Source organism: Mirounga leonina, unplaced genomic scaffold, assembly GCF_011800145.1.
Source record: "Mirounga leonina isolate KUSES-001 unplaced genomic scaffold, KU_Mleo_1.0 Mir_127, whole genome shotgun sequence".
Lineage (NCBI taxonomy): Eukaryota > Metazoa > Chordata > Mammalia > Carnivora > Phocidae > Mirounga > Mirounga leonina.
This window is the reverse complement of record NW_023270316.1, coordinates 55,142,324-55,156,136: the sequence shown is the minus strand read 5'-3', so window position 1 is coordinate 55,156,136 and position 13,813 is coordinate 55,142,324. Positions and strand designations below refer to the sequence as shown.

Below are 13,813 nucleotides of genomic sequence, written 5' to 3'. Positions count from 1 at the left end.
GACTGATCTTTGATGGCTGTCTGTCTCCTGCAGTAGACTATAAATCCTAGTTCACAGAGCATGGGCCATGTCTGTTTCTGCTCACCAAAACATACTCAGAACCTGGCACAATGACTGGCAATCACTGAAAACTTGTGGGATGAATCAACCCACGCACCTGCTCACTCATGGCAGGCAGAGCAGTAAGGTCAACCATGACTTTGAAGCCAAGGTGCTAAGGTCATATGTAAAGACATTATTCCCCTGAGCTTCTTTGCCAAGTTTGCTTCAGCAAGTATCTAGTTCCCCAACTACTCGTCTCCAAACCCTGTTTCTCCCAGAATACAAGCAAATTAAGGGCACTGTAATGGACACTGTGATGTGACACCCATTTCCCCCTTTAGGACTGAAGGCCTTATTCTCCCAGCTGGGAGTGTGGCCACAGAGAGCCCTAGCTGTTGGCCCCTCTTTGGCATTGCCTTCACTGAAGAGAGGTGATTGGGGTGGGGTGGGGGGGGAGCTTCATTTCTTTCTTTCTTTCTTCCTTCCTCTAGCCAAGATCACACTCTTCCTGGGACAAACAACATGCAATGATTGGTCAACATAGGGTATACCTCACCCCAAATCAGGACACCTGTAAGACTCCCTGTGGAAACATCTTCAGCTTTCCTTGAGACTGCATCATACCCTCTTACCAGTCCTGTTTAAGTCTTCTTCCTTCCACAGGTGATGATCCCAAGAGCATTCCCTGGTAAACTTAATCATCTCAGAATCAGCTTCCCAAGAAGCCCAATCTGTGACGCGCAGCTTTTACTCCCATGTTTTCTTGAAGATCATCACCACATGGAACTGACAAGATCCAAGGTCACAAAAATGAAGTTCCCAGGGGTGCCTGGGTGTTAAGCATCTGCCTTCGGCTCATGTCATGATCTCGGGGTCCTGCGGTTGAGCCCTGCATTGGGCTCCCTGCTCAGCAGGGAATCTGCTTCTCCCTCTCCCTCTCATTTGTGCTTTCTCTCTCTCTCTCGAAGGAAGGAAGGAAGGAAGGAAGGAAGGAAGGAAGGAAGGAAGGAAGGAAGGAAGGAAGAAAGAGAGAGAAAGAGAAAGAAAGAAAGAAAGAAAGAAAGAAAGAAGAAAAGAAAAGAAAAGAAAAGAAAAGAAAAGAAAAGAAAAGAAAGAGAAAGAAAGAAATGAAGTCCCCACATCACCTCTATTCCTCAGGGAGATAACTCATGAAAGAGACCTAAGCTGGAAAAAAGACATTTCCTATTTTTGGCATAAGCTGTATAGCCAAACAGACCTAAATTTGAAACACTGTTCCATACTTGGGTAAGATAACCTCCCTAGGCCTCAATTTCATCATCTGAAAAAATATAGACATTTAGTATCTTCTTCAAAGGTTTGCTTTGTATAAAATACTTGGTACATATGAAAGCTAAGTTCCTTTTTTGACTGTCTCCTGTCCTGATCCTCTCCTCCAACAAACAGTAGTCAAAATGCGTAGAAGAGGAAGGCTGATTGGGTTAGAAACAACTTTTTACTGGCTAGAAAGCTGTTGCTTAGACCTACCACAGCCCTTCTCAATACCTCCACTTTTCTTTCCCAAGAAAGAGGTAGCATTTGTTATAAATCAGGCCTCAGTATGATATTCATTACTTACAAAAATCCCACCACTCCTAATAACCTTGCTAACTTTATCTCCTCTTCCCCAACATATATGTACCTTACCCTCCAGCCAACCATAACTAGAGAAGATTTTTCCAGAAGTCTAAAAATTGGAAACCAAACAACAGAACTATGCTAAAATATTCTTAAACATTCTACAATTTTGAATGATTTGGTATAAGGTATGTAGTGACAGTGTGACCAACTGGCAACCTAACAGTGGCACAGACTGAGCAACAGAAGAGGGTAATGCAAATTACAAGGACTAGCTCCCTGACAAGGTAAAAACTGTGACTTTATGTTTTAGCAGATGACATCTACCATAAAAGTTAAATCCAATCATATCTATTACCTATCAAAACTCATTTGGATCATCAATCTCTTGTACATTTAAGATACTCCAAACCCCAGAAATGGCATTTCATAAGCCAGTACGTACTGGATATTCTGGGACACAATCTTCTACTATATTTGCTTTTTTCTGAACACACTCTAGTTCTCCCCAGCCCTGTTGAGAAGTTTTTTCCTAACTAATTAACTCCATAGGCTCTTCTTAAATGTCACCTTCTCCATGAAGTCTTCCCTGTTCCAGCCAGAAAATCAACTATTTTCCTGCTCAAAACACTCAAGAGATCTTACATGTATATTACACCTTACTGTATTTCTCCTGTTTTATACCTTTCTAGTGATGGAATTAATATGTACAAGATGGCCCATAAACTTTGAGATACTCTAAGAAGAAATTTACACATTTTGCAGCAAATGATCCTCAAAGAACAGAACTCAAAGTATTATCTATAATGAGAAAAATGAGGGGTTTTTTTTGGGGGGGGGGTCTCCTTTAATTTTTTTTAAAGATATTTATTTGGCAGAGAGAAAGCACAAGCAGGGGAGTGGCAGGCAGAGGGAGAAGCAGGCTCCCCGCTGAGCAAGGAGCCGGATGTGGGGTTCAATCCCAGGACCCTGGGATTACGACCTGAGCAGATGCTTAACCGACTGAGCGATCCAGGTGCTCCTACAATGAGAAATATGAAAATATAGAGAAAAGACGTGAAATCAGTATGTAATTCTGTTCACAAACTCTGACTGGATAAGAACGAAGACACACTTTCTAATATGTTATATTTTAATATCATGCAAAGAAAGCCGAAAATGAAACTATTACAATTTGATGTTGTCCTATAATTTATTCCTATAATTCAGAGTTGAAAATCCAAGTATGCTCAAGTATGGGCATGAAAATCACACTCGATACTAAATCCAGTGCAAATGAAACAAGTTCAAGTTATCTGACAGCTATGCAAATCAAACCCCACTGTCTATCAGGTGTCCTTTAATGGAGCAGAAACAAAAGTTGTCAAAGAAAGAAAGAACAGGAGTGGACTTCAGGGCAGAAAGTATTTGCTAGCAATTCTTCTCATCACCTTTCAGAGATAAATTTGTCAAAGAACAAGAACTGGCAAGAAAGTCCTTTCACACCCTGGAAAGATCTATCTGCAAGTGTGTTATTTTTTTTTTGATACTTAGGATTAGAAAAAGAAGATATACTGTATGCCAAGCTGGTAAGAAGAAACAGTAATACTGTAAACCGTAAATAGTCTAACAACTACCTTTACAAAACAAGAACAAATCATTGGCTTGAGTTCTTTTCAAAGAGATAAAATGTATTCAAATACCCAGACATGAGAGAGAACTAAAATTTTAAACTTCATTTTTTAACTTCTTTTTAAATTACATTTTTTCACATTCTCATATAGTCAGTTACCAAATCCCGACAACTTTTACTGAAAAAGTTTCCCTAACTCCCCAGACTTCATTATCACATACCTATGATGCTGTGATCACTTTCTAATTTTGACTCTGGTTATCCTCCTCTCAAGCTTTTTCCCTCCCTTGAATTATTTGCATCCTTGCCTTACTCAAAATCCTCCAAAGGGTTCCTCACTTCCTGCAGACTAAAGTTAAGACACCCCCATTTCACAGTATAATATGAGTATATGGTTCCAAACTTTTTTTTTTTTTTTTACACAAACCCTCTGCTCCTGGCATAATAATCTCCTTCATTTTCCAGGACACACCATGGTAATATGCATTTCCAGTCTTGCATTTCTGTTCCACTCTCCATAATATACTATGCTAATGCCTCTGCCCACCCATCCAGTTGTGTAAGGCAAACAATATTCACTAAGCATTTACTGTGCTCCAAGAATTGATGCAGCATCTCAAGTGTCACCATTTTTTCAAGCTCTTTCAACCTGCAAGGGAGATCTCCTTAATGATTCTCCTCCATTTGGCATGCAGTAGGAGCAATACCGTAGGAGAAATTCACCCCGGCCTTTTAGGTCATACTGATACAGCTGTGAGAAGTCAAATGAGTGCCAGAGAGTAAAGCTGAGGTTGAAGAATAATAAATAAGAGATCATTCATTCACTCATTCATTCACTCCATATCTGTTGAGCAATTACCATGTGTCAAACACAATTCTGGTTGGGACAGGCAAGGATCCCATTCTCATAGAATGTGTGAGAGTGCACCCACACTAGAGAGAAGGAGGTAACCAACACTGAACACATGAACATACAATCACTTTAGACTGTGACAAGTGCTTTGAAAAATATAATACAGGTTTGACATGCTAGCAACTGATCATAAGGGAGCTTTTTTAGAGAAGAGGACAGGAAGCGCCCCTCAGATTTAACTGATGAGAATTCAGCCATGTGATAAAAGTTAAAAAAAAAATTAAAAAACCAAAGGTCCTAGTTCAAAGACTGCCATAATTACATTTTGTACACACGTCTCATGAAAGTCCCCTAAGAGACAACACTCCTCGATATGAAAAAGTAAGGACAAATACTGTGCTCACTCAGGGCTAATCAAGATTGCTGCACTTACAAAAAACACTCTAAAAGAACACTCCAGTTCAATGGCCTCTCCTTCTGTGAGTTCAGAGCTCTCTCAGCTCTCCTGAGAACTCCAATAAGGGCCATCAACCTAAAAACACGTTAAGGGTACACAGGGACCCGTTCTACTTTCTGGCCGAGAATATTGTACAGGAAGCAGATACTCAACTTCTTTATATGGACTCACGACTAAAATCACTTTCACCAAAAGGAGATACAGAAATTCTTCAGCCTGGGGTAAAATACACCACTCAAGTCGGAGAACACCATCACAGGACCCCAGAAAAACCACACAGTGGGGAAAGGAATCCGTTCCAGGCAGGTTCGTACTCTTGTTTCAAGGACTGCGTCCCTCAACCAACTGCCTCGCCTGCAAACTAGTTTGCACATGTGTAGCTCTAACGAGATAGCCGTAGAGAACTTTAAAAGGCTTACGCAGTGGGACAGTTTCAAGTCACTTAAACTACTTAAACTAGGAGGAGCGCAAGCCGGCGTCGCACGAACATACCTTGACCAGCCACACTCCGGTGTTCTGTTTGGCGCCGGTCAGATCGAGTTCCCCACGCTCCGCCATGGGTCTGTTGCCGGTTGAGGCGAGCGAGCCGGAAGAGCGGCCCAGGAGCTGAGGGCCTGCGGTGCAAAGGACTGGAAAACAGCGTATACCGCTACCGGAGGCGGACTATAAAGAAACCGCCTCCACCCCACAAGATATAGGGAATTCCCGGAAACAGAAACACGCCGCTGGAAGGCGGGAACTGCGCCTGCGCGCTGCCACCGTCAGTACGGCGCGCCGGTACGGACAAACCTCCTAGTTAGGCACATTCTTGAGTGGGCGTGGTTACTGGTGGCCGGTTGCGTTTGAGTGATTAAGACACCGGGCAGGATGAAACAATATGTCCACAATACATTTAAAGACCAGGTCGGCATATGTGCAGAAAAGCAGCGTCAAAACAGAAAAAATGGGGTTCAAAGAGACAAAAGCTGTCAGTATGTGTCCATCCCTGGCCAAGGAGAGAGAAACAACATATTCGAGGACGGGGGGGAATAATAAAAAGAGTAAGTGAATTAGCACACCTGGGCATTGGGATCGGACAGTGTAGCGCTGGGAATACTGAAAACATGGTGTTTGTAGACCCGAAAAAAAAAAAAAAAGGAGTGTCTCAGGTGAGAGGCTATCTTGAGCACTTATAATTAAACAAGCAGAGCACACCCCTTTCAGACTCCAAAACGCAGAATCCATATAATTACATCAACGACAAACTTTAGACCTCTAAGACAAACCTGATTGTCAAACTCCCGGGCTTAAACAGTTTCCTCTGTCTTCTTGCCTCTAGCATAAAATTCTATCCTCTCTTCGAAGGCCCTCTCCATTTGATCCCTGTCACTCAATCACACATCGAACCACACGGAACCGTCAGACCTCCCCAAACACATCAGGAACTTCTTCCTCAATTATTTCAGAGCCTCTGCACACTGGATGCCCTTTACTCACAGACAGATGCTCTATTCCCCCCTTACCCTCCTTCTCACCTCTGTCCTCTGACTGGCAAACTCCTACTTGGGTTTCAAGACTTATGGAAATGTCACTTCCTAGGAAACCTTTTATTAAATTCCCCAGAGGAAGTTGGTTTTTCTTCACATCACAGTGTGATACTTATCACCCTGCACTACTATATACATGTTTACATGCTGCCTTTGCTTTCTAGACTATGAGCTCCTCCTAGATGGAAATACTGTTTTATTCATGTTGTATCCACAACAGCTACCACAGTACTTGACACACTGTCAGATTTCAATAGGCTTTAGCTGAATGAACATTTGCTGAAAGAGAAACAAATAGTAAAATATTGTAAGAATGGCAAGTGATGTATGAATCAAACATCAGAGCCATACACATAATTGAGGAAATTCCATGTCAGTGCAGCATAGAGCCAGGAAAAGTTGTCAGGTTTCTGTGCTCAGCTGAGAAAACTAATAGGAAAGATGGAAGACCAGGCATGGGTTGAAAAAGAAGGTTACAGTCTTGTGTCACAGCTTACAAAAAGGCCTTAAAACATATAAAGGGTGAAGAGAGCTGCTTTGAGCTGTGATCCAACAGAAGGAATAAATTGAAATATGAGACCATGGGAAAAGGGAATTAATGTAGCCTGGAGCACCCTAGTAATGGACTTTAAAGGATTATGATCTAGGGGTGCCTGAGTGGCTCAGACAGTTAAGTGTCTGCCTTCGGCTCAGATCATGATCCCAGGGTCCTGGAATAGAGCCCCGCATTGGGTTCCTTGCTCAGTGGGGAGTCTCCTTCTCCCTCTGCCTCTCCCCCCCCTCCCCAGCTTGTGCTTTCTCTCTCTCTCAAATAAATTTTTAAAAATCTTTTTTTTTTTAAAGACCTTTGATCTATGGGTCATGGGAAGACTTAAAATGAGTGTGTGTGTGTGTGTGTGTATGTATGTGTATACAGGGAATAAGAGAGAACAAATGGGTAAAGAAGAAAAGGCTAGAAGAAAGAGAAAAGGGCAAGTTTTTAAAGTGATTACAGAGGGTGGGGTGCTTGGCTGGCTCAATCAGTAGAGCATGACTCTTGATCTCCAAGTTCTTAGTTCAAGCCCCATGTTGGGCATAAAGCTTACTAAATCAATCAATCAATCAATCAATCAACCTTTAGAGAGCCAATTCCAGAAACCCAGAACCAATTCAGAAAATTCATCCTAAACATACAGTTCCTCTAGAACCACTCTCAATACCAAAATCTGTATAAGTTGAGGTTTTCCAGAGAAACAAACAAGCACGTGCACACACGGTTAAAAAAAAAAACAAACAAAAATTCAACTGAATAAAGTCAGTTGGCTTTATTAAGCAATTCATGAATTGAGCAGCATTCCGTCTAGCAAGTAGAGAGGAGCTCCTAGGAGTTGCACAAAATGGAAGGCTTTTCATAGGAAAGAGGGTAGAGCAAGGAAGTTACTAGCAGAAGAAAAAAGAATCGTTCCAGGCGAGTCATTTCCCTTAGGGAGAAGGGTAGGAGGTCTTATTAAGTGGATCACCTGATCTTACTTTGGGGGCTCATGTGACAGATTACCTCATTGGTGCTGACGAAAAAATTCCTGACTGATCAGTTAAAACTACATTTCTGAGGGGGTTTGAAACTGCAATTAGGTGACGTATTCAGCCCCAGTTTGATAACTTGGCCTGGCAAAGTGACTCCTTCTTGGGCCTGAAATTTAATTTAAATTATATAGAGAGACAAGGATAGAGACCTACCATAAGGACTTGGCTTATGTGATTATGGACTCCGAGAGTTAGTTCTAAGACCTGCAGTTGGCAAGCTGGAGACCAGGAGAGCTGATGGTACCCTTCCAGTCTAAGGCCCAAGGCCTGAGAGGCAGGAGACCTAATGGTGTAAGTTCCAGTCTGAGTCTAATGTCCCAGCTTGAAGACCGGCAGAGGAAGGGAGTTCTCATCTACTGAACATATTTTTTTTTTTTTAAATTAGGCCTTCAGTGGATTGGATTAGGCCCACCCACTTGAGAGGCAATCTATTTTATATAGTTTACTGATTCAAATGTTAATCCATGCATTAATACCCTGACTGACACACCCAGAATAATGTTTGACCAAATATCTAGGCAACCCTAGGCTAAGTCAAGTTGACAGATAAAACTGATCATCAGAGATACAGGGTTCAGTGCCCAAAAAAGATAACTCCAAAGTCCTTTACTCTCCTAGATGATTGACTAGTCAAGTTCTTGTTAAATCTTTTAAGGCACAAATGCAAGCCAAGGAGGGAAGGCTCAAGAATTCACTGCTGGCTGAAATTTTTCCCAAGAAGTCGGTAGGGAATTCTGCCGGACCTTGTAAATTCAGAACACCACAATTCTATCATGCAGCTGCTACAGTATAATCAACACTCTCATTAGAGGAGATGCTACAAGTGAGTTGAGAGAATTAGAATATTAACAGCAACTGAGTCTTGTAACCAAACTAACCTGAGCTCCTCGGTGAGTTACAGGTAGAGACCACACCAGGTAGAGTTGTTACACAATGTAATCTTTATTTGCAGCAAATATGGAGATCACGGGGAATAACTTCCAAAGCTGTGACTCCCGGAGCAGGGGTGAACGGGTTCTGTTTATTTAGGGTTTGGGATGAATATTCAGAAAGGGGAGCTTTGTCATTGCACGTAAAGGCGGGAATAAGTTTGCACAGGAAAACATGCCTATGCTACAGGCAATCCTATGTTATGTCAATGAAGCTTGTGTTCTTCCTTGGGCGGAGACTTGAACATTATAATGAAGCAGAGGTGACTGTGGGGCTTTGGACATGCTCTGAGAGTGGTACAAACTAGATGGTGTCTTGGCTCATTTTCTTAGGTAAGTAATGCAAGGTCTTGCTTACTTCTGAAACAGCACTGGGAGTTTTACCATTGATGTGTTGTCTCTGATATGGTTAGGCTATATCCTGGCCTGGTAGAGACTGTTCATCTATGTGTTTCTTTTGTTCCCTTAAAAATCCTTAACTACTGAGGTTTGTGCATTTCTTTGTAATTCTGACAGCTCCTAGGAAGTTCTGTAAGAAGTGTGCTAAGGCAAGCAGAGCCTTAAGGCATAGATCACAGAAACTAGCTGGGGACCTAAAATGACTTCTCTTGTGTCATGAAAGCTATGTCTCAAGTCTTTCTTTTTCTGGGGACCCTAACTCTTTCTGCTTGTAAGTCCACTCGCAGATATTGTCCCTGGCCATACCACATGGGCCCAGCATTTTTCCAGGCCAGAGATTCTATTTGCTCATACACAAAAACATTCTAGCAAGGCAAAGAGCACCACCATAGAACTCTTCTTAATAAACTAAACTTACTATGTATTGGATATATTTTTTTAAGATTTTATTTTCTTTAAGTAATCTCTACCCCCAACATGAAGCTCAAACTTACAACCGCGAGATCAAAAGTCGAATGCTCTACTGAGTCAACCAGGTGCCCCTGAATTGGTTATTAATATTGATTTTCATGCACCCTAATATTTATAGCAGCATTATCAACAATAGCCAAATTATGGAAAGAACCCAAATGTCTATCCACTGATGAATGGATAAAGAAGATGTGGTATATTGGGGTGGCACTGTTGGTTGAGCATCTGACTCTTGATTTCAGCTCAGGTCATGATCTCAGGGTTGTGGGATCCAGCTATGCACTGGGCTCATGCTCAGCATGGAGTCTGCTTGAGATTCTCTCTTCCTCTTCCTCTGCCCCTCCTGCTCATGCTCTCTCTCTCTCTCAAATAAGTAAATAAATCTTAAAAAAAAAAAAAGGAAGATGTGGTATATAAATGCAATGGAATATTACTCAGCCATAAAAAAGAATGAAATCTTGCCATTTGCAATGAAATGACATGGATGGAGCTAGAGAGTAGTATGCTAAGGGAAATAGAGAAAGACAAATTGCCGGAGTCCAGCTCCAGCCGGGGTGGGTCTCTCGTAGGAAAGGACGGCATCGGCGAATGAGGAGACACAGACACAGGATCAGGTTGCAAGCATCTCCTCCTCAGCCTCGGAGGAACTTTATTTATATGTTAGTATATTTTTGTTTTTCCATTCTTTCGTAACATGTGATTATGTTTTTTTTACAATTGATTGAGATAATCTTAGATCATTTTTTGGATCACAGACATAGCCTTCTTTCATTTTTCCTTTGTAATGATTAACATGACCTTTATTGATTTCCCCTTATTGGCTTTCGCTAAAACTAAAAAACAGTACGCAAAGAGAAAGGTGCTAGACAGAGCGTGACCATCTTGTTATTTTGTTTTATAGAAACTAATTCTTCGTGGAATTAGTTTCATTATGATTGCTTAGATAGTCGTAACTAAGATGAGTAGTCACTTTATCATGAAACCCCAGAAATATTCCCACAATTATAAAGATTGCCATAAACAAAATGAAAGAGAATAGCAGGAGCCAGCCCAGAAATATTCCCACAATTATAAAGATTGCCATAAACAAAATGAAAGAGAATAGCAGGAGCCAGCTGTGGAGTCTCCTGTTTTCAGGATCGTCCCCCATACTTGGACTTTGTCAAACAGCATGAGTAGCTTGGCTCGCGCCAACAAATACCATGTGATTTTACTCATATGTGGAATTTAAGAAACAAAACAAATGAACATAGGTGGAGAAAAAGAGAGAGGCAAACCAAGAAACAGAAAACTCTTAACTACAGAGAACAGTCTAGAGGTTGCTGGAGGGGAGCTGGGCAGGGGGATAGGTTAAATGGGTGATGGGTATTAAGGAGTGCACTTGATATGATGAGCACTGAGTGTTGTATGTAAGTGATGAATCACTGAATTCTACATCTGAAACTAATATTGCACTGTATGTTAACTAGCTGGAATTTAAATAAAAACGTGGGGGATAAAATGTGATTCCAATTATCCAATTATCAAAACAAAAAAAGATTTTCATTCAAAATTTACAAATGAATTTTGAAATGTGGTAATTAATTAGATTTCCCCTCCAATAGTGATGTCATGGGTAGATAATTTTGTTTCAGTGTCATACCAAGCTATAAAACTCCATCTCTTGTTTTTATTATTTTTTTAAAGTAGGCTTCATGCCCAATGTGGGGCTTGAAGTCACAACCCGGAGATCAAGAGTCACATTCTCTACTGACTGAGCCAGCCAGCTGCTCTTAAAACCCCATCTCTAAATTCTCCCTGTGCTTCCTTTCACCTCATCAGTTCTCTCTTCCACAGAATACCCATCTTCCCTGGGAGATTCCTTGTTTCCCCAGTTATGCACAATCAGAAAGAAATACCCCCTCAAATAGTTTCCATATTGTTGAACGTGAGCTTTGGAGTCAAACATATTTCAAGTCATAGCTCTGCTGCCTACTTGCCTACTTATTTTATCATCTCTACACCTATTTCCTAGCTTATAAAATGGGGTGATTATACCTACCTCATAGAGTTCTCACATGACTAAATGAGAAAACAAATCAAAAGGATTTAACCCTATACTATGAAAACTATTGGGTAACTGCATTAATTATATTGGGTCAAATAACTGAAAGGAAGCACAAAAAGGATTTAGGACAGCAGTGGCGTGTCAGGAAATGTTTCACAACTGGCTTCTCCTAACCCCCAGAAAAAGCCCTGGTTTGTTGTGTTTGCCTGATTTGTAGTGTAGAGTTGGATGAAATGCATAGTAGCATGCCCCTGAACAGTATTCACCGTATGGATCCATGAGACATAAATAAGTTCAAGAGCACAGATAATAGTAAAATCATTCAGAAGTGATGAGTTTGGGGTTTTTTATTAGCTTGGTGGTTAATGTATTCAATCATTTAATGCTCTGGAAAAAGGTAGTGGCATCTGCAAACCCTAACGGGAGAAGGACCTGTGTGTTTGTGTCTGTGGAACAGAGAGGATGTCCATGGGCAGGGCTCAGTGGCTGAGTGGGGAGGCAGTGACCATTGGAGAGGGAATGGGGGGGATCAGACAATGCAAGACCCTGGAGGCCTTGTTCAGATCAAATATAAACTTGCAGAAACATTTTTTATTTATTTATAAAGATTTTATTTATTTGAGAGAGAGAGGAGGGAAGGAGTAGAAGGGGAGGGAGAGAGAATCTCAAGCAGATTCCGTGCTGAGCGTGGAGCCCAACACGGGGCTCGATTTCATGACCCTGAGACCATGACCTGAGACAAAACCAAGAGTCAGAACTTAACCAACTGAGCCACCCAGGTGCCCCAAACTTGCAGAAAAGTTTAAAGCTTGAATACAAAATAGTCAGATTTACTTTTTTTTAAGTTTATTTTTAAAAAATAATCTCTATACCCATCATGGGGCTCAAACTCACAACCTGGAGATCAGGAGTCCCACACTCTTCCGACTGAGCCAGCCAGGCACCCCTTAGATTTACATGTTTAAAAAGATTCCTTGAACTGCTATGGAAAAAAGTGGATTGGAAGGGACCAGAATGGAAACCAGGAAATGAGCTCAGACATTTTTGCACTAATCCGAGTGGAAGAGGACAGTGGATTGGATTAGGAAGGTGGCCGCGGAGATGAAGAGAAGTAGATGAATAAGGACACATATTGATAGATTCAAGAGGTAGAACTGATGGGGCTTAGTGATTCCTTGCTGTGTAGCAGAATAAGACCATCTGACAAGCGATAACTCAGTACCAGGACATGAAACACATGGAGTGCGCACAGAGCATTGTTCCTTTTGGGAGTTCAGACGAGACTCTGGATGTATTTTGCCTGACAGATGACATAATTCAGTTGAATTGCTTGTATTAAGTGCCTCATGTGTGATGTAACATACGTAGGCTGCTGTGGCCTACGAGAAGCCCTCCTCTCAGTAAGTCAAGTTAATTGTCCGCTAGGGATTACTCTGGGAATCAAGTGTTAAATAAAACATGACAAAATTTAATTTGTCATTGCTCTAATGAAATCTAATTTGTTTTCATATAGGTTTACCAAAACTTTTGTATCATACTTTACGTATTAAATAAAATTATGGTTAAGAAATAGCGCTGAAATACTTGGTCAAAGTACCCAGATAAAAATCTCAAATAACAGTAAGTCCTAAAATACCATATTAAACAGATGGATCCTCACTAGTGTTCAGATTTCAAAGCCAGAGAAACCACATGTGCTGAATATCAATGAGGAATTATGTCCACATTCCTGCTAAGAGCAAGATCTAGGGGTTTCCATATTGATGCATCAGACTTCCTATCCCCAATACATAAACATTATGGGCAGGGTAGTTTTCACAGGGAGGGTTAGGTGGCAATTTTAGCTAAAGCAAGCACACACTTCCCCCATCAATGGGTAAAGTGGAGACAAGTTTAATTTAAGGCTCCTTTCTGGAAGGAGAGCTCTTGCTTGTTTGCCAATGTAACTTTTACTTCTCTTCCATGTAAACAGCTGAGTTGACTCTGTTCTATGAAGTAGTTGGGGGCCAATGGTTCTCCCATCTTACTATTTCACCATCTCTTGGGTGTTGCCCTTTTCTACATGGTGGACCACAATGTCTGCATGTTCCAACCAATGGGAAAAGGGAAAGGGGAAAAAGATTATACAACATTTTGGCCAGATCTTAAAAATAATTTTTTTTCAGGGTGTCTGGGTGGCTCAGTCAGTTAAGCGTCTGCCTTTGGCTCAGGTCATGATCGCAGTGTCCTGGGTCCCACATCAGGCTCCTGTTCAGCAGGGAGTCTGCTTCTCCCTCTCCCTCTGCCTCTCCGCCTGCTTGTGCTCACTTTCTCTCTCA

At 41.4% G+C, this 13,813-nt stretch overlaps 1 protein-coding gene across 1 annotated transcript in view; it reads right to left on the bottom strand.

The window, feature by feature from the left end:
* GTF2F2 (general transcription factor IIF subunit 2) overlaps positions 1–5,289 on the bottom strand; it is a 148,436-nt gene extending 143,147 nt beyond the window's left edge. Inside the window, exon 1 of the mRNA XM_035003342.1 lies at positions 5,053–5,289. Coding sequence (XP_034859233.1) covers positions 5,053–5,118 — 66 coding nt within the window. The 5' untranslated portion in view covers positions 5,119–5,289. The remainder of the gene's footprint in view (positions 1–5,052) is intronic.
* Between the last annotated feature and the right edge of the window lie 8,524 nt (positions 5,290–13,813).